At 44.2% G+C, this 17,639-nt stretch overlaps 1 protein-coding gene across 6 annotated transcripts in view; it reads left to right on the top strand.

The window, feature by feature from the left end:
• mical3a (microtubule associated monooxygenase, calponin and LIM domain containing 3a) overlaps positions 1 to 17,639 on the top strand; it is an 82,256-nt gene that overhangs the window by 18,515 nt on the left and 46,102 nt on the right. For 5 of the 6 annotated variants that reach the window (XM_069686950.1, XM_069686947.1, XM_069686946.1 and 2 more), the window contains exons 2-12: positions 7,037 to 7,442; positions 9,972 to 10,179; positions 10,302 to 10,418; positions 10,559 to 10,660; positions 11,284 to 11,439; positions 12,976 to 13,076; positions 14,805 to 15,062; positions 15,200 to 15,315; positions 16,687 to 16,813; positions 16,957 to 17,050; positions 17,181 to 17,210. In XM_069686950.1, the coding sequence (XP_069543051.1) occupies positions 7,164 to 7,442; positions 9,972 to 10,179; positions 10,302 to 10,418; positions 10,559 to 10,660; positions 11,284 to 11,439; positions 12,976 to 13,076; positions 14,805 to 15,062; positions 15,200 to 15,315; positions 16,687 to 16,813; positions 16,957 to 17,050; positions 17,181 to 17,210 (1,588 nt within the window). In that variant the 5' untranslated portion in view covers positions 7,037 to 7,163. The remainder of the gene's footprint in view (positions 1 to 7,036; positions 7,443 to 9,971; positions 10,180 to 10,301; positions 10,419 to 10,558; positions 10,661 to 11,283; positions 11,440 to 12,975; positions 13,077 to 14,804; positions 15,063 to 15,199; positions 15,316 to 16,686; positions 16,814 to 16,956; positions 17,051 to 17,180; positions 17,211 to 17,639) is intronic. The other variant, XM_069686944.1, reaches the window with a different exon arrangement.

Below are 17,639 nucleotides of genomic sequence, written 5' to 3' on the forward strand. Positions count from 1 at the left end.
GTCATCAGTCACAAGCTTGAGACTGACAGAGGAGGAGAAGCTATTTCAGGACACACACAAGCTTCACAGTCAGCCCAGTTAACCCAGTTATTCTGTCCCTTTATGCTGGGTTACAGTTTACTTTAGTTGTTTACCTCAAAGCATCTGGGTTGTTTTTTGTACTGTCCATGTCTGCAGAGAGAGACCACACCAAACTCTCTGATTCTCCTCTGTGTTCTGTTTCTTGTTACATTGACAGACAATATTGCATGTTTGGACGCCATATTAAGAGCTATTCTCTGTTGCATTCATGGTTTTTTTTTAAGTCTGGGGTTTTGGTCCTGGGATGAAAATTAAATTGTGTGCAGGCAAAATAAAAATAGAATAATGTGGCGCTCAGATTGTATTTCCCCTGCTACAAAACAAACACAAAGCAACAGAGCAAAACCAAACAAGTTACTTATTAAACTTCTAAACCAGTTCTTCTCTATAGTCTGATATCAGGCCTACTTCTGGCACTGACAGTGTTAACAGCACAAAAAAGCAGTGCTGTTAACGTGTAGCCTAGTGGCCTAATCTCTGGATCTATTCTTAGATCAGTGGATGATGTAATACAACCAGTATAAAGCAAAGGCATGCCGTGTGTGTGTTTGTGTGTGGACTGGTGCCCTGTGTGTGTAAGGGGTTTGCATTCATGTGTACATTCTGTGAATGTGTGAAATCCTGCAGCTCGTCCAGATGTCAGAAGCTTTCAGTGAGTGCTGGGACAAGGCTGTTTTTATGTTTGTTTTTTATTGTCCGCTGGATGTGCAGTCCTGCAGCAGGAAGATATATTTGCTTATTTCATAATCACACCCATCGTGCTTGATGTTAGTCGTGTTATGTACTAGAGCTGCACAATTAATTTCATTTTAATCCCGTTCACAATTTTGTCTTCCCACAATTAAATGAAGATGATTGACGGCGATATTGACGTTTAAAATGCTCCGCCCGTGCAGAGCTTCGGCTTCACTTTTGGGGGAGCTGGCATGTCATGTCATGAGCGCCTCTTGCAGCGGCAGTTTAGAGTGACCATGCAGTGACCATGTTAACTACTGACTTTTAGCCGCATGCGTCTGCGGTTGTCATGGTTACAGCAGCTGTTGAGAACAGGTAGAGAATACGTAGCTGTCCTCGTGAATGCCTCTCTGTTGTTCTTCATTACAATCTCAGAATAAACTTCTCTGTTACGTCTTTTAAGAGTTGTTTGTGCAAACGTGTCATGAAGGCGACTAACGCTCAGTCACGTTTTGAACGCTGCTTGTTGTTACGCTAAAACAGGAAGAGAGCGAGTCGCCCGTTTAACCGAAACACCGGACCCCTGAAACGGCTCGTCATCGCTTGTTTGGAGGTGTTTCAGGTTTAAGGTGAGTGATGTTAAAAATAGTCAGCAAAGAGATCATGAAACCTGCGTCTGCGCCGCATAGCAACACGACTAACTTGTTGAAGCAGCTGAAAAAACAGCACAAAGTGCAGCATGATGAGTGTGTTTCTTCTCTCCGAACAGGAACATACGGTGCAACATGTCCTGTTCAGTGGACATATGTGTCTCCTCAGGACGCCTCTTTTCAACTCATAGGCCGGGTTTATTGTTGTCATTAAGCTGGGTCAGGGTATATCATGTCACAGCAGACCTGCCCGAGCCGCTTCATCTTAGACAAGCTCACACTGTGACACAGCATGACAGTCAGTGCCCGCACCCGCGGTCCCTTCAAAGGCCGTGGAGCGTGTTGGATGTTTACTGCTAGCTTTCTCAGATGTGTGTCATAAAGGTTAAAGTGTCCTCTCATCTCTGTTGCTTTGCTTTGATGCTTCTTCATAAACTGTGAGTCCTTACAGTAAAAGGAAAAACCCACAGAGGGAATCACAAAAGATCTGATTCCACCATGAAGTGAATAATTGCCCCTCAGAGATCATCCTCCACAGTTCCTGTTCCCACTGATGTCTCCTTTTTAACTTGTATCATGAGGCTTTGAGGGAGGCGTTTAAGCTGCCCTGCTTTCCTCTCCCCTGCCTCATAAAACAGTCTGAGCTGATGGACTGGGATCTCTTTGCTTGTCTGCACTGCACTTGGAAAATTTCCCGACATTGTCCGGCTGCATGTGTGACCACCAGACTTTATGCAGACTTCTCCTGCCAGCCTCCTAGTGAAATGTCTGCAAGGAGTCGGGTTGAGGAACATTAACCGTGAGCGAGTGGGCGGGGTGGTGACCGGTGTGAAAGCAGAAGAGCGACACATAACAGGATGATTAAAAACATCCGAGGGTGAAGAAGAAGGATCTTTTACAAGATGACAGCAAAGATGTCTGCAGACCGGAGAGACTCAGGAGCTTCTGGCTGTGAGGGCCGACGCTGAAATTGTTCGCCAGTTGTGGGTACGCAGCTTACTTTTTACGTTATGCTGTCTCATGAGACCCCCCGTCCCTGACCCCGTCCGACAGGGGAAAATCTCCCACTGCGAGGGACGTGTGTAAAAGGGCAACTCTGGAAAATTTCTGGGGCAGATTGTTTTAAGATTTTCTGGATATAGTCAGGAGTGCATGTGTGAAAAAGGCTATAGATAGCATTAGCATCCGGTGCATATAAGCGTTTGGAACACGGCCGTTGAAAATCTTACGCTAATACAGTAGGGGTGCTGAAGAAAATGGATTCACGACAGAATCGCAATTCTTAATTTCTACAATTCTGAATCAATTTATGACTTCCAAAAAGAGATTCTTCTTTTTTCATCCTCAGTAAATGTTCAACATCAGCCAGATTGTGCACAGCAAACCCGCTGCATGCATTGTTTGCCATGCACCCTTAACGGCTTCCGTTGTACACAGTTCCAGCAAGGAGTGTGTCGGTCCTGGCTAGTCAGTAGCGCTGCTAACGTTAGCTAGCTCTTGGTGTCGGTAATGTACGGTGGAAGCCCTGACCAACTCCCACAGAATAGCTCTTACCTGTGATGCGCGGACCTCTCGAGCCACCCAGTCATTCGTGACATTCACCGCTTACATCAAGGACGCCTGGCAGCTCGAGGCTCGTATACAAACGTGAGTGATGCACGAAAACATGAATCTGCAGTTGCCCACACACAAACTGAAAATCAACGTCTCAAAGAGCTGTGATTGTTTTGAAAAACATACAGAACAGGAGTTTTACAGTGTTATTTGTGTAAAAAGTTATTTTAAGTGGCAAGTTTCTGATAAATACACAGGCAGCTGGTCTTAAGTTAAAGTATTTCTTATTTCACATAACTTGAACTAGTTAAACAATGTTTTATTTTTGCTAGTTAATCATAAATTGTCTTAGGTTTGCTTCTGTGTATTTACATTATTGTATCAAATATAAAAGCTGCATAATCGCGACATTTTGTGCTTTAATGTCATAAAGTAATTTGCCACTGTGGTTTTCTTGGCACACAGCTGACCGGAGTAAATCCTGAAATAAGCACCCATTGTAACAAATAGGGCATTGATTGTGAATCGGGAATCGGTTTGAATCGAGATTTTGGATTGGATCGTGACCTTAAGAACCGGTATCAAATTGATTTGTGAGATATTGAAAGATTCACACCCCTATAATTCAGCCACAGTCTGTCCAAAAATCAACCTTGAAACTTTTTATCTCTGTTAGTTTGCAGACTGTTATCACAGGCCTGCAGCTCTTACTGCACACTAAAGAAAGCGTGAGCCTGAGTGCTCCTCAGTCTGCTGCTGCAGTCGACCACAGCATAAACAGGAACAGATGTCTGATAACTGCTGAGTGACGTTTATGTATTGTCCTGCTTATTTTTGATCCAAGAGTCATTATTATTGATAGATGAATTACGGAGCATTGATTGAGTCATTTGAAATAAACACCGGCTGTTCCCTCTGACACCCGATCAATTGAAAGATCCCTGGGACATCCATGTTCAATTATACAGATGAACAGGTTGTTTAAATGCCTGTGTTGGACGAGGCCCTCTCCATGTGTGCCGGCTCTTCACCCTCCAGCCCTGATGCTGACTGACTGAGGCCGAGCCAAACAGAGCCGGCTGTTTTCACTGCGGTGAGGAGTTGGCAGGGTGTGAAAAGGAGGCCAGCTGACCTGTGTACCTGCCTCCCTTTCATCATGTGTTACCACTGGGACTGGGACTACATTGGTTTCCATGAACTAGCTCACATCCTGGACTGTGGAGTGCAAGACTCAGCTTCTGCAGAGAAAGTGGCTCATAGTGTAAATATTCATGTGTGCTGCTTCACTCCTGATTCTGCCCGTCAAGCAAAAATACATCTAGAAAAGAAAACAGTTACTTTTCTATTATTGATCATCTCTTAGCAATAACTATTACAATTAGCATACTAGCTATAATTTACAGTTCCTATGTCTGTAAGAACCAGGGATGGGCATTTCAAGCAAAAATACAATTTGATATTCACTGGGAACAATTCGATTATTATTCAAAGATCACCCTCCCACCCCATCTGTGCAAACACACGCTGACATAAGGAGAGAGAGCGGCCGTTTACTTCAAGTGTGTAATGGAAAAACTCCTTTAAAACACAGGTAACTGTGCATCTTCCCTACACACAGACATGGATCATTTCTCTTATGATTACAATCAGCCTACTGTCATACTCTGCATAGTTGTTTCACAACTGAGAACTCTCTGAGGGCTGTAGAAGTTCTCTGATTCCGAATCTCACAGTGCCACACCCGTTATACTGGCACCTGTTGCTAAAGCTCTCTTCTTCTTTTGTTATTTAAAAGCGGTTAGCAAACATCCTACAGATGCGCAGTAGTACCGCATTATCACAAAGCGCCGGTAAAAAAAAATGGAAAATTATATTTTGAAGATGAGATAAGCCCTACACATGGGTCTGTATGTGACTGACTGAGTGAGTGATGACACTTTCACAGCTGTAGAGAGTCGGGGCACAATGGTGGATCATGGAGCATATTGGACCTCCACTGACGCGACTCTCTGTCTATACGGCTCTGGATACTTTGTTCGGGGAGTAGGTGGAGCTGCTCGTCCACTGCTCCTCCGCTGTCCTCACCTACGTCCGCAGCGCGCACCTGCAACACGTTGTCATCGGCCTCAAAAGGACAGTCCTTGTAACACGTTGCCCACAAAAGCACACATTGACCTGATGCGGTCAGCCACGTAGGAGGTTTGAACTAGTCTTGTTAACAAATTAATGGCTTTTTGAATATTCGAAATTCATGACCCATCCCAAGTAAGAAGCTGCTGTTTACCATGTTTAACAAGTTGTCCCTCCTGATTGATTAGTTTTTATGCCTTTGTCATAGCTAACCTCAGAGTTTAGCTAACTTCATAGTTGCAAGTGTGCCAAGTAAAGCTAACTGCTAGCCAGTGCTACAGTGGTATGAATACACAGTCGATGTATGCAGGGCTCCTTCTGATAGATCAAATGTTTGCATTCGGATGTGAATGCACAGTGCGTGTACATGAAAGAGTTTTTTTTAGGTGGTGATTTAGCGTGCAGCCCTAATCTGTTATGTATGAAAACGTTATGATAAAAGTAACAAGAGGCTAGAGCAAGCGGCCAGTCAGCTTAGCCTAGCTTAGTGTAGCTGAGCTTAGCCTAGCTAAGTGTAAAGACTGGAAACAAAGGGAAACAGCTAGCCTGGCTTCATTAAAAAGTTATACAAATTTTAACAGCGTCTTTTAAGCTCACTATTTATCTTGTTTGTTTCATCTGTACAAACACTTTTATTAAAATAAGTAAATGTTTGTGCTTTTAGCTGCTGGTGTCATATTGTAAGTTACACAGAGCCAGGTGAACTCCCCCCTCTTATTTCTAGTTTTTATTTGAGGCTAAGCTAACAGTAGCTAATCTAAGAATGTGAACACGTGTGTGGTTCACATTCATTTGGTTTAAACTTTGAATTTCATGATTTATTTATTTCTGTCACTGTCAGTGTACATATTGACAGGCAGAGTGATATGTATTGTATTTGCTGAGTGATTGTGAACCTCCAACAGGTAAAGCAACTTTCTGAATTGTTGCTGCAGTCGCTAACACGAACCAGAGCTGCTGCTTGGATGAAAACCTATAATAAGCAAAAATTCTGGATCAAACAAGGGTTCTCTTACAGTCTTTATTCCCAGTCTTGTCATAGCGCTCAACAGGATTTCTTTCATGCTTTTCTCCTTTATTATCTTCTCTTAATGCGTGCATTGATCGTTAGGAACGCTGACCTTTTTAAAGACTGCTCATGCAGCTAAATGCAGTCAAAGAGGGAGAGTCCGTGAAGACATTCCTGTCGTGACAGCTGAGCCACAGATGGCACAAAACATGAACGATCTCGTCTCCTGGGGGGTGAAAAATGCAGATCATTTATAGTTGAACTGCTTAAAGTCAATGCAGGTAAAACAGAGAAAGTCAACTCTCACTCTGAGTTTACACAGGAAGCTGTAGCAAACCATGGGGACGCTCAGTGGATAAAATGGTTATTATCCTATTGCTATAATCATTTTTCTCCAATGACTAGGCTTGTGTTGTGTTTCATAGTGTTTTAGGATGAACTGGCCATTTCCTGTCTGCAGTCTGTCTGCACTGATTCATGCCACATAGACATGTGTGCCCTGTGTGTTTCCTGTTTGGTTTCTTGTGGGTTCAGTGCTCTTCTTGTATCCTGCAGGCTCATTCCTGGACAGATAAGAGGTAATTTGAGGTCATGTAGCTGCAGAAGAACGACCCAGAGACCTTAAATGACTCGTCTTTATCCCTTTTGCTGCTTTAATTGCTTGGCTGACCAGCCGCCAAACGTATGTTTGTCTTGTTAGAGCAGATCAGGGCCTATGGAATTAAGAGGACGACTAAAGAGACAAGTAGTCGTAGGCAATCCTTTCTTGGTCTGATTAAAGTTTGTGTTTGTGCAGGATTGGACTGTGTTGATAACATTGGAACGTTTAGAGGCTGTAACATGTGGCTGTGTTTTATACGACACTAAACTGTGTAGCAGAAGGTTCACTTATGTTCTGTGAGTCACTTAGTGTTGTTTCTCTCCCTCTCGCTGACAGGATGAAGATGACTGAGGCCGGGAGTTAGAGCCCCCACCAGAGAGAGCTGTTCCAGGGCTGGGGCTGGACTCAGAGACCCCTTCCCTTGGGGGTGAAGGGCCCTCACAGCTCAGTGTGAGTCTGGACCATGGGGGATGGAGGCGCCGGTGCAACTGGAGGAGATGGGGTGAACAGGTCCCATGTCCTGTTCGACAACTTTGTCCAGGCGTCGACCTGTAAGGGCACGCTCAAGGCCTTCCAGGAGCTGTGTGACCACCTGGAAGTAAAGCCCACCGAGTCCAGAATATTCTATCACAAGCTCAAGTCCAAACTCAACTACTGGAAGGCAAAGGCGCTCTGGGCAAAGTTAGACAAAAGAGCCGGCCAGAAGGAGTATAAGAAGGGCCGGGCCTGTGCCAACGCAAAGGTAAGCCTGGATCATTATGAACTGTACGATGCATTTAAGGTCTACTTCGCTTGTTAGCAGCTTCAGTTCAATGGGAGGTCAAATTTGATCCTAGATGTTGTGGAATTATGAAATGTGATGCTACTGTCAACAAGCCAGACCAGTCTGTGATAGCTGGATATAAATGGACACTGCAGGGACACTTTTCATCTCTGTTGACGAGACATTTACCTCCAACTCAGTCTAAGAAATTTAATTTGCCTCTGGTTTGCAGTAAACCCCAAAATATGGGCAGAGGATCATGAAAAAACTGTTTTTAACTTTAAACTATGTGTACGAATATATTTCACTGGAGTTAACCGGCAAATAAAATGTCCTTTGAGATGAATAATGTTCTACCTTATCGTAATTATTTAAATTTAGCTTAGCCTAGCCTTTGTTGGCTTATAGTTTGTTATCTTAGCAGAGCTTAGTTTGCTTAGCTTGTTTTAGTTTAGGTTATGCTCTCTTCTGGTTTCTTGGCTAGCATTGTTAGCTTATTTGTCTTTACTTATTATGTGTTAAGTTAGCTTAACTTAACTTAATCTTAACTCTGTTGTGTTGAGCTCATGTGTTGAATCCCATTATCTACCTAATGTTATTTGGCAGACATGTTTGTCCAAAGCGACTCACAGTAAGGGCAGCAAGACTCAAAGGAGTAAGGGCTAGATGTCAGACGTATCTGAAGTCAAACCCTTGCAGATAAACAACTAAAAGCATGTTAACGCTTTATTCCAGGTGTTTATTTAAAGAGGGAAGTGAGATGAATGTGTGTGCGTTGGATGTGAAAAGTAGTTTTCAGCCTACAGCAAAACATGGGCAGTGACTCTGCTGTCCTGACTGGGGATGAGTATCGTTAGGATTTTATTGATACGATACTCTCAGTTATTCGTTGCAAAACCAAAGATGTCTATATCAGGGTGTCTGATATTGTGTCTCTGGAAGGGGGGTTGTAACTGGGGTTAAGGTCCTCTACAGTAACAACTCAAAATTGAAACTTAGGCGAGCTATCATTAGCTTACGTTTAGTTTGGCTAATCCCTTCTGCAGTGTTGCTATCGGAGCCACTGGGACTCTGGGAGGCTGCACAAAGGACGTGCTGTAAAATCCACAGTATAAGATGCAGTCTGTTTTTGGGGGGGGGGTAAAAAGGTTTTCTCTTCATTAATAAAAATGTGAAAAAGTTATTTCAGCTCGATTTCAATTGGTTTTCATTTGAAACACATTAAAAATACAGACAAATTGTAGCCTACCTTCTGTTTCTGTCGTGTCGAGTTTGCAATCCTGCTAGCTACCAGCGAGGTAGTTGAGCTATGGTAAGTTTGATTGTTGTGAGAAAGGCGGCTGCACTGGCACATGTCCGTGACAAAGCTTTAGCTAGCTCATAGCGCCATCGTCTGGATAAAATACCGTAACACAATAAAATACCTCTCTGCATTTTATACTGGTATATTGGTTGCACCAGTTTATAGGATGCAGCCCACATTTTAGATGAAAGTTAATTAATTAAAAGTTTGTCTTACGCCGGGGACACACGCGCAACGAAAATTGTGCGCGAGCCGCAGCACTTCCGTTCACACCAGACGCGCATTTCTCCGCGCTGGTCGACAAGCGCCTTTGCTCCTCAGCTGTGACAAATATATAAAAGCACACAAATAAAACCGCATTTGTCAATCGCTGTGTTTTATTTTGAAAATAGTTTTAATTTTGAAAATTGACCGGATTCTTTCGTTGTTTCATGTGTGACTTCCTGCCAGGATTTACGCGATCGCTCGCGCAAAAAATAGACCAGGCGCCGAAATGATTGCTGGAGGCCGCGAGCCGGCCGTGGAGGTGCGTGCCGCGGCGCGTCTGGTGTGAACGACACAATCGGTTAACATGGGCGCCGAAAGGAAACTGGCTCCGCTTCTCGGCGCTTCGGCGTCCGGTGTGTTCCCGGCGTTATACACCGAATTTTATGATGTTAGCAGTTACGCTAGCAACGGCATTAGCATTAGCTGCTTTGCTAAAGCAGTCAAACACGCTGCACTGCTTCAGATTTAGAACAGTTGAACTTGTAAATGTTTCATGAGGTTGCTGTTGTTACCCCCTTAAAACACAACTATATTTTTACACAAATTGCTGGTGAAAAAAGTAAAAATAAAAGTGAAAAGATGCACCAGAGTTAAATTTGGTAAAGTGAGCATAATCGCACGCTTTGCTCTGTTTGCTGTATAGACCTACAAGACTTTGTCCAGCATGATACCACAACAATGCCACGTCGTTGCCTGACGCCGGCGGCTTCGTCATCACTAGAGGACGGATGGCAGCTACGTTAGAATGAAACGATTTAACGAAAACGACATTTAATGAGACAGAATGTTAATGATACCGATTGGAGCACCGTTTGTCCATGAGCTTATCGTTACTTTTGGTACTGACCAATCAAGTCCTTAGTTCTGACTTGGTTTTCCACATGTGTGGTTGATATCTTTCTTATAGATGTCTAACATCTGCATCACTCTGTCTTTAGTGTCTGATCATCGGTGCGGGACCATGCGGCTTACGTACAGCCATCGAGCTGGCCTTGCTGGGGGCCAAAGTGGTGCTGCTGGAGAAGAGAGACGCCTTCTCCAGGAACAACGTGCTGCACCTTTGGCCCTTCACCATCCAGGACCTCAGGGGCCTCGGGGCCAAGAAGTTCTACGGAAAGTTCTGTGCTGGTGCTATCGATCATATCAGTGAGTACACATGACCAGTTTTGTCCTCTTTTGCTTCCACTACTAATATACTGTTTATAACGTATCTGTGTGTTTTGTAGCTGTCATTCAGATTTCCTCTTCCTCTCTGAATTGTATTGCAGGTATTCGTCAGCTTCAGCTCATGCTGCTCAAAGTGTCTCTCCTGCTGGGCATTGAGATCCATGTCAATGTCGAGTTTAAGGGTCTTATTGAGCCTCCCGAGGATCAAGAGACTGAAAGTAAGCGAGTCACACTGCTGCCAGACGAGCCGAAGAAAAATGAACTGAATCCGAACATGTGTTGCATCAGAGAACTATCTGTCTCTAAGCTGGCTCTGTTGATACATATTTGTCTGACTACACATGTTGTGTTTTCTCAGGGATAGGTTGGAGGGCTGAGGTCCACCCCAGGACACACCCTGTCAATGAGCTGGAGTTTGATGTCATCATTGGAGCAGACGGAAGGAGGAACACGCTACCAGGCGAGTCGGCACGCACTGACATGGAGAGATGCTGTAACGTCGTTTTTCTTTCCAGACAAAGCACAAACAGCACTTTGTGTTTGTTCTAAGCGGACTTGGAACGATCATGACCTCACTTGTGCACAGTCGTGATCGGGTACCTGACATCACTCTGCTTCTACAGTATGAATGAGCAGTTGTGTGCAGATGTGTGTGTTTGTGTCTGCTACATTCAAAGCGTGCTTCTGACGGCTCTCCCTGCAGGGCAGAATAGCAATGGTTGACTTGGCTGTCTGTTTTCCTCTGAGTGATGGGGCCTTGCACACACAGCCGCACGGGCAAAGGGAACCCCTGTGGAGTAGAGTACCATGACCCCTCTCTGTACTACTGACTGCTGCATCAGTGAAGGGAAGCAGCCGGCTCCTTCTGGGACAACTATGAACTCCCACCACACAGCTTGAAACAGTAGAAAGCTGTTTACATTGTCATGATCCAGAACATCTGGTTGCATTTATAGTGAACAATGTGACATCATGAGTTGTTAAAAATCTTGTAGTGTGATTTGAAGGTTTGCTCTCTGTGTGTTAAAGTTCAGATCTTGACCTTGAAGTCTGCTTCCTTTTCCCTGTTGTTATTTTCCACAGGGTTTCGGCGTAAGGAGTTCAGGGGCAAGCTAGCCATCGCCATCACGGCTAACTTCATCAACAGGAACACGACGGCGGAGGCCAAAGTGGAGGAGATCAGCGGGGTGGCCTTCATCTTCAACCAGAAGTTCTTTCAAGACCTCAGAGAAGCAACAGGTCTGTCACAGCTCAGACACTGACTTTATATTCTTCTCTTTAGGCGACTATAAGAAAGGTTTTCAAAATGTTCTATACTTTGATACTTTTTGATGCCACATGTTTTAAAACGATACAATCTCCGTTATTTTTACATCCGATAGCACCAAAAGGTCCCAGAGCTTTAAAAAACAACAACAGATCTACAGTCAGATTTTCAACCCAAAGTTGCCGCGAGTAAAAGAGAGAGAGCTACTGTGGTCGAGTGACATAGACAGGAAGTGAAGAGAGCGAGTGTGGTTAATGTAAATAAAGCAGTGAACAAACTTAGATATATTTATTTAAACATAAACATGCCTTTTCAAAGATCAACACCTTGCAAAATCAACAAATAAAATAATTAGGTTACGGTAGACATTCAGCGCTCCGAGCGAGCTGTGCTGTGACAGGTACATTTATTTAAACAGAAACACGTCTTTTTAAAAAAAATCAACATACCTGTACCTGTCTGTTATTCTGGGGCTGACAATCTCTCTCTCTCTGGCCAGGCTGGGAATTTTATTCTCCGCCATCATTACCACACGGTCTGTCTGCTCCGCCCTCAGTCACACCTGCTGCTCTTACACAGCGGACTGTTCTCATTCACAGTACAGCACATTAAGACGTTTTGTGAAGTCCCTATCATGTCTTATGAAGATGCTAAAGATAAGATACGATAGCGTCTGTTACAGACAGAGAGCAGAGCAGAGAGACATGTTTTCATGTAGTCCCGACCTGCAGACTGTCGGCTGAGCTCCAGACCACTGCCCAGCGATGGACGTCCAGAAATGTCCCAAACACAGCAGAATAAAAGGAATAGAAACACAGACGAAGGGCAGATCCTCTGCAGATACAGACACCAGCTCACACTTCTCCTGCATGATGAGTGAGGATGAAGAATAAAGAAAATCTTGCTCATTAAGCCTTTCCGTTCTATTAACAGGATGTCAAATGAGTTGGTCTGTTGGGTGACTTTGTTCTGTAGCAGCACTGTGTGAAGGTGGGAAATTAAAAACAAGAAAATTACCTCATTTTTTGTTCCTACAACTTCTATTTATGTTGCCATGGTAACGACGCAGGTATCGAGTATCGTTTTTGTTCCCTATTATCATATCGAAGTTTGAAATTCTGGTATCGTGACAACCCTACTATAAGAAGCAACGCCTTAAGATAGGTTTTAAAAACAAATACAACATGTCTGAAGTGGTACGATCTCAACGTGCTCCCTGAAGCTTTGGATCCTAAAGGATGATTTGGTGAAATAAAGGTAAACAGGACACCGATCTGTCCTTGGATCACCGTTCCAAATTTGTCGGCTCATCCAATTAAAACTCTTCACATCAGGTCTGATGCCAAGCCGGCCACAGTTTAATGCTGACGTGACAATGTCCCCGGGGCTTTGGTTCTGTGCTCTGAGTCGCGTAATTGCTCCTCTAATGACGACATGACGGCCAGCTAAAGCAAGAAGGAAAACGATTATGTTTGTATGTGACAATACGTCTCTCCCGCTCTCTGTAGGTATTGACCTGGAAAACATCGTCTACTACAAGGATGACACGCACTACTTTGTGATGACTGCCAAAAAACAGAGCCTGCTGGAGAAGGGAGTCATTCTGCATGTGAGTGATCAAAGCCGAGAGCCCGGCTGCATGTGGTTCGTTTGTTTCAGAGACGATTGTTGAGTCTCTGTAGCAGACATGAAGACTGTATGCACGCACAGACTGACAACATCACAAGTCTCCTCCTCTCTCCTCTTTGTCTCAACCTTTTAATCTCTTTCTGTTTTTACACAGTATTGTACTAATGATCTCACAAAGCCAACAAGGACAAGCTGCCAACTCAAGCATACCTCCTGAGTGTGTGCGTCCAGACTATACACGGTAGTTTCCTTTCCCTGGAAGCTTTCCACAGGAAACAGGAAAGACCTTTTTATGTCAGTGTTCGTACGAACATAACTGGAGTTGCGCTGTGATTATATGGAAGTTAAAATGTCTTTAAAGTCCTCTCTGTTACTCAGATAATTTTAGATTTTCCCCGTGCCTGTGTGAGCAAGTCTGTGTTTGTTTTCCTGGTGAGCTGATGACATTAATATTGAGGTTTCTGTATAAACTGCGGTCTGCAGCCAGAGGGGACTTGGAGTATGCAGGCACATGTTAATGAAAAGTCATAATTTACCGGAATAGTAACCTCTGGAAGTTTCCCTTTAATAAAACGTCCTAGACAGATCCTTTTATAGCAGTGATATTGACTCAGTCCTGCCCCTCGGAGAGGGTGAGAGGAAGGGCGGAAGGCATGGCAGAAGGGTGTCGAGTCCACATATTTCAAGGCAGCACCACAATAAGAAAACACCCCTCATTCATATCTTCCACCGCCCTGCCCTGCCCTTCCCCTCACCCACCGTCACCTCCTCCAGCTGTCCTGACATCAGACAACCAGGAACATGAAGATGGTCGACTGTGCTGCTCACCGCCCTCCATGAAAACATGTCATGTTGAAAGCATGCAGCGATTTGATGCTACATGTAGGAGAGACTTGTGAACTGCACAGTTCATTCCATGACAAGTGTTTGGGCCTCTTTTCAGAGCAGTGATGAAGTCTGAGAGAAGCTGTCACCTTTTAGTTGTTACTTCGTGCACAGACAGATTCTATACCTTCTGTATTTGTAGTTTTATTATATTATTTGGTTATTATTTTGTCATACTGATGGTGTGTGTTTTTTTTCAGTAATTTTTCCGGCAAAATTAGAAAGAAAAAAAATGTGTCTTTTTTAATGTGACTTATTTTGTGAGTTTTAGGGCCGGTGTCCAAACGGCATTTTGTTGCTATTTTCCATACAAGCCGAATCAGTTCAGAGTCCTCCGCACAAAAGCGCCCTCGACATCAGCTGTTTTTGTTGCTGTGCTCACAGCACTCTCAGTTGAAAATAGTTCAACTTTTGGAGCATCGATGCGCTTGTCAATGTTGCGTCTCCATCACGAACCAATCAAAATCAAGTAGGGGCGGGACTTCTGATAAAGTTTTGACCCTACTACTGACACACAAACTCGGAGACATGTATTATAATTTAAACACAGCCCACCTTGTCTTCCTTTGGTTTTTGACTTGGCCCTACCTTTTGTTGCTTTTGTTGTAGCTGCTGGGACAGCTGGTCATGTTTCATTACTTAAATATCCACTTTTTAGGCTGTCAACAAAGTCTTGAGTCTTGCATTAATGCTTGTTTTAGTTGAAAGACTCTTGCTATTTCTTCAACTGCTGATTTTTCAAGTTGTAACTGTGTCTTAACATTTCTCTGCCTATGTTAGTTCCCATCTAACTGCTGCCTCTCATCTCATCTCTCTCCTGTAGGACTACGCAGACACAGAGCTGCTGCTGTCCCGGGCTAACGTGGACCAGGCTGCCCTGCTGTCTTACGCCCGCGAGGCTGCCGATTTCTCCACCAACCACCAGCTGCCCGCTCTGGACTTTGCCATCAATCACTACGGTCAGCCTGACGTAGCCATGTTCGACTTCACCTGCATGTACGCCTCAGAGAACGCCGCCATGGTGCGCCAACGCCACGGCCACCAGCTGCTGGTGGCTCTCGTGGGTGACAGCCTGCTGGAGGTGAGGGACTTAAAGGTTTTACTAAATCACAGCAAATTCCAAGACTGTCTTTTAACTTTATGTAACTGTTTTTTATACCCTTCGGTCCTCTGTGGCCATATTTGGTTGTTGAATGTGGTGTTTGCTGTTCTCTCCAGCCCTTCTGGCCCATGGGCACTGGCATCGCCCGAGGATTCCTGGCAGCCATGGACTCCGGCTGGATGGTGAAGAGCTGGGCTCAGGGAAAAACCCCTCTGGAGGTTCTGGCTGAGAGGTGAGGGTGTAGAAACGCTGCTCTACACACACAAAGACCCGCCCTACTCTTGAACATGCATTCACACACGTGCACACACGTACACACATCCCTGTTGTCTCTCTTCAAACACACCCTTTTATCTCTAAGTGCTGTACCAGGAAATGTGCCTGTATGTGATTTGGAGCATCAGTCCCACCTCTGCTTGCACTAATGCTGTAAGAGCTTCTGTTTAGAGATGATGGAATGTGACTCCTCTGTTCTGCAGTTACTCTCTGCGTCATGATAACAATGTTACTATGTTTTCCTCTCTTGCGCTCTTCCTCCTTATATCACCACACCAAAAAGACTCTATATTAGGGCTGTCAAAGAAACGCCTTAATTTTGATTAATCTGCAGATTAATGATTAATAATGCAGATTAATCACACTCTGTTTTATCGGCTGACCTCATACGTCCCTGATCAAACACCCGTATCCAGCAGCTTTGTAAACATGACGGAAACGCAGCGTTACCTTTTATTTATTTATTTATTTATTTATTTATTTAATCCATCTGAAATGGATCAATAAATAAGTGGACAACCTACCCTCGCTCTCTGTCCTTCCTGTACCTATCATTGATTGATCATTTGCTGTTTTAAAGCTTGTAAAAGTTGCCGATGTCATTTGGTAACGATCGATCCTTTTCAGATGCTATGTCTTTAATAATCCTCCACATGCGGCTCACGTGCTGTGAAACCTGAATCGAGAGACAATGTTAACTTTTGTGACTTAATAACACAGACTGCTGAGGAAGACAGTCAACTTAGCAGACAGAGAGACAGACAGAAAGACAGAAAGAGGGGGCGGGGCAAGCAGCTGTGCAGAGGTGAAGGTGTGTGGGGTGGGGGCCGAAGGGAAGCAGAGTGATCAGATTAAAGTAGATTGTGAATTAAGACTTAATAAGGTGAAGAAGAGAGAACAGTTAAAGTGAGGAAGTGAGGTATATAATCCAGACTGAGTAAGTCTACCTGCTGTGTGGCTCAGTGGTAGAGTTGGTCGTCTTTCGGTCGGAAGGTCGGAGGTTTGATCCCCAGCTCCCTCAAGCTACATGTCCAAGTGTCCAAGTGTCGAAGGGCAAGACGCTGAACCCCAAATTGCTCCCGGTGGCATAGCCAACGGGTAAGAATGTGAAGACTGATTGACAGCTGGGCACTTTACGTAGCAGCCTCTGCCATCAGTGTGTGAATGGGTGAATGTGATATGAAGTGTAAAAGCAGCTTTGAGTGGTCGCAAGACTAGAAAAGCCATTTACCATTTACCTGTCATGCAATGCTAATCGGTAATATATGCGATTAATAGCGACACCTGCCTGTAACTAACAAGATACATTTCTTCCTCTTTGTTTTAGGGAGAGTATTTACCGTCTACTGCCTCAGACCACACCAGAAAACGTCAGTAAGAACTTCAGTCATTACAGCGTGGATCCCACCACACGCTACCCCAACATCAGCCTTAACTTCCTCAAGCCCAGCCAGGTGAGTGTGACCGCCGACAGCCTGCAGATTTCATCTTCGTCTCTATTGTAGCTTTACTGCACCCATGTCATGTGTACTTAACTAATCTACGTTGTACATAAAGTTGAACATTTAGATGAGTGGTAACTCTGTATTTGTTGCAGGTGAGGCACCTCTGTGACACAGGGGAAACCAGGGAAATGCGCATTGAAATGGAGAACGTGATCAACTCTTCTACACCCAAGTTGGCCAGGAACGGTTTGTATCTTTTACACACTTTAAAAGACGTAAAGTGGAGAAGTCTTTCCTCAATGTGCTGTGTGATCAGTGTAGGTTTTTGCTGCAATCACTGATGCTGAAATGTAACAATGAACTATTTTCACTCTAGAAAATTACCTGCTTGACAAGCAGTTGCAAGGTAACACAGAGTCCGATGCATGCTGTTGCTTTTCAGGGATTCCTAATAGTTTTAACAGTTTGAAAGTTTACCTGCCACACACTCATGAATGAATCATAGTAAGACTGGACTGATGGAACTTGTGGATGGACTGATGCAGCCTCTGATTAATTTGTGTTCATACTAACTCGGTCATTGCTCGGTTAGCTCCCTGGTTGAATCCATTTATCGTCATTTTAAAGGTTTTCTATGAGTTCTGCATCCTCTCCTAACCCCCTTAAATGCATCCTCTTTTCCTCCCTCACATCGATAAACTTCTTACGGTTTATAATACTTCCTCATTGGCTGTTTAAAAGTGGTACTAACATGGACGATGAGGCCATGGATGAGAGAACTAAACAACCCTTTGCTCAGCCTTGGCCGACCAAGGCCATGAGATTGCCCAGCAAG

This window comes from Semicossyphus pulcher, unplaced genomic scaffold, assembly GCF_022749685.1.
Source record: "Semicossyphus pulcher isolate SPU_LCO1_2020_fin unplaced genomic scaffold, fSemPul1.0.p SCAF_8, whole genome shotgun sequence".
Taxonomy (NCBI): Eukaryota; Metazoa; Chordata; class Actinopteri; order Labriformes; family Labridae; genus Semicossyphus; species Semicossyphus pulcher.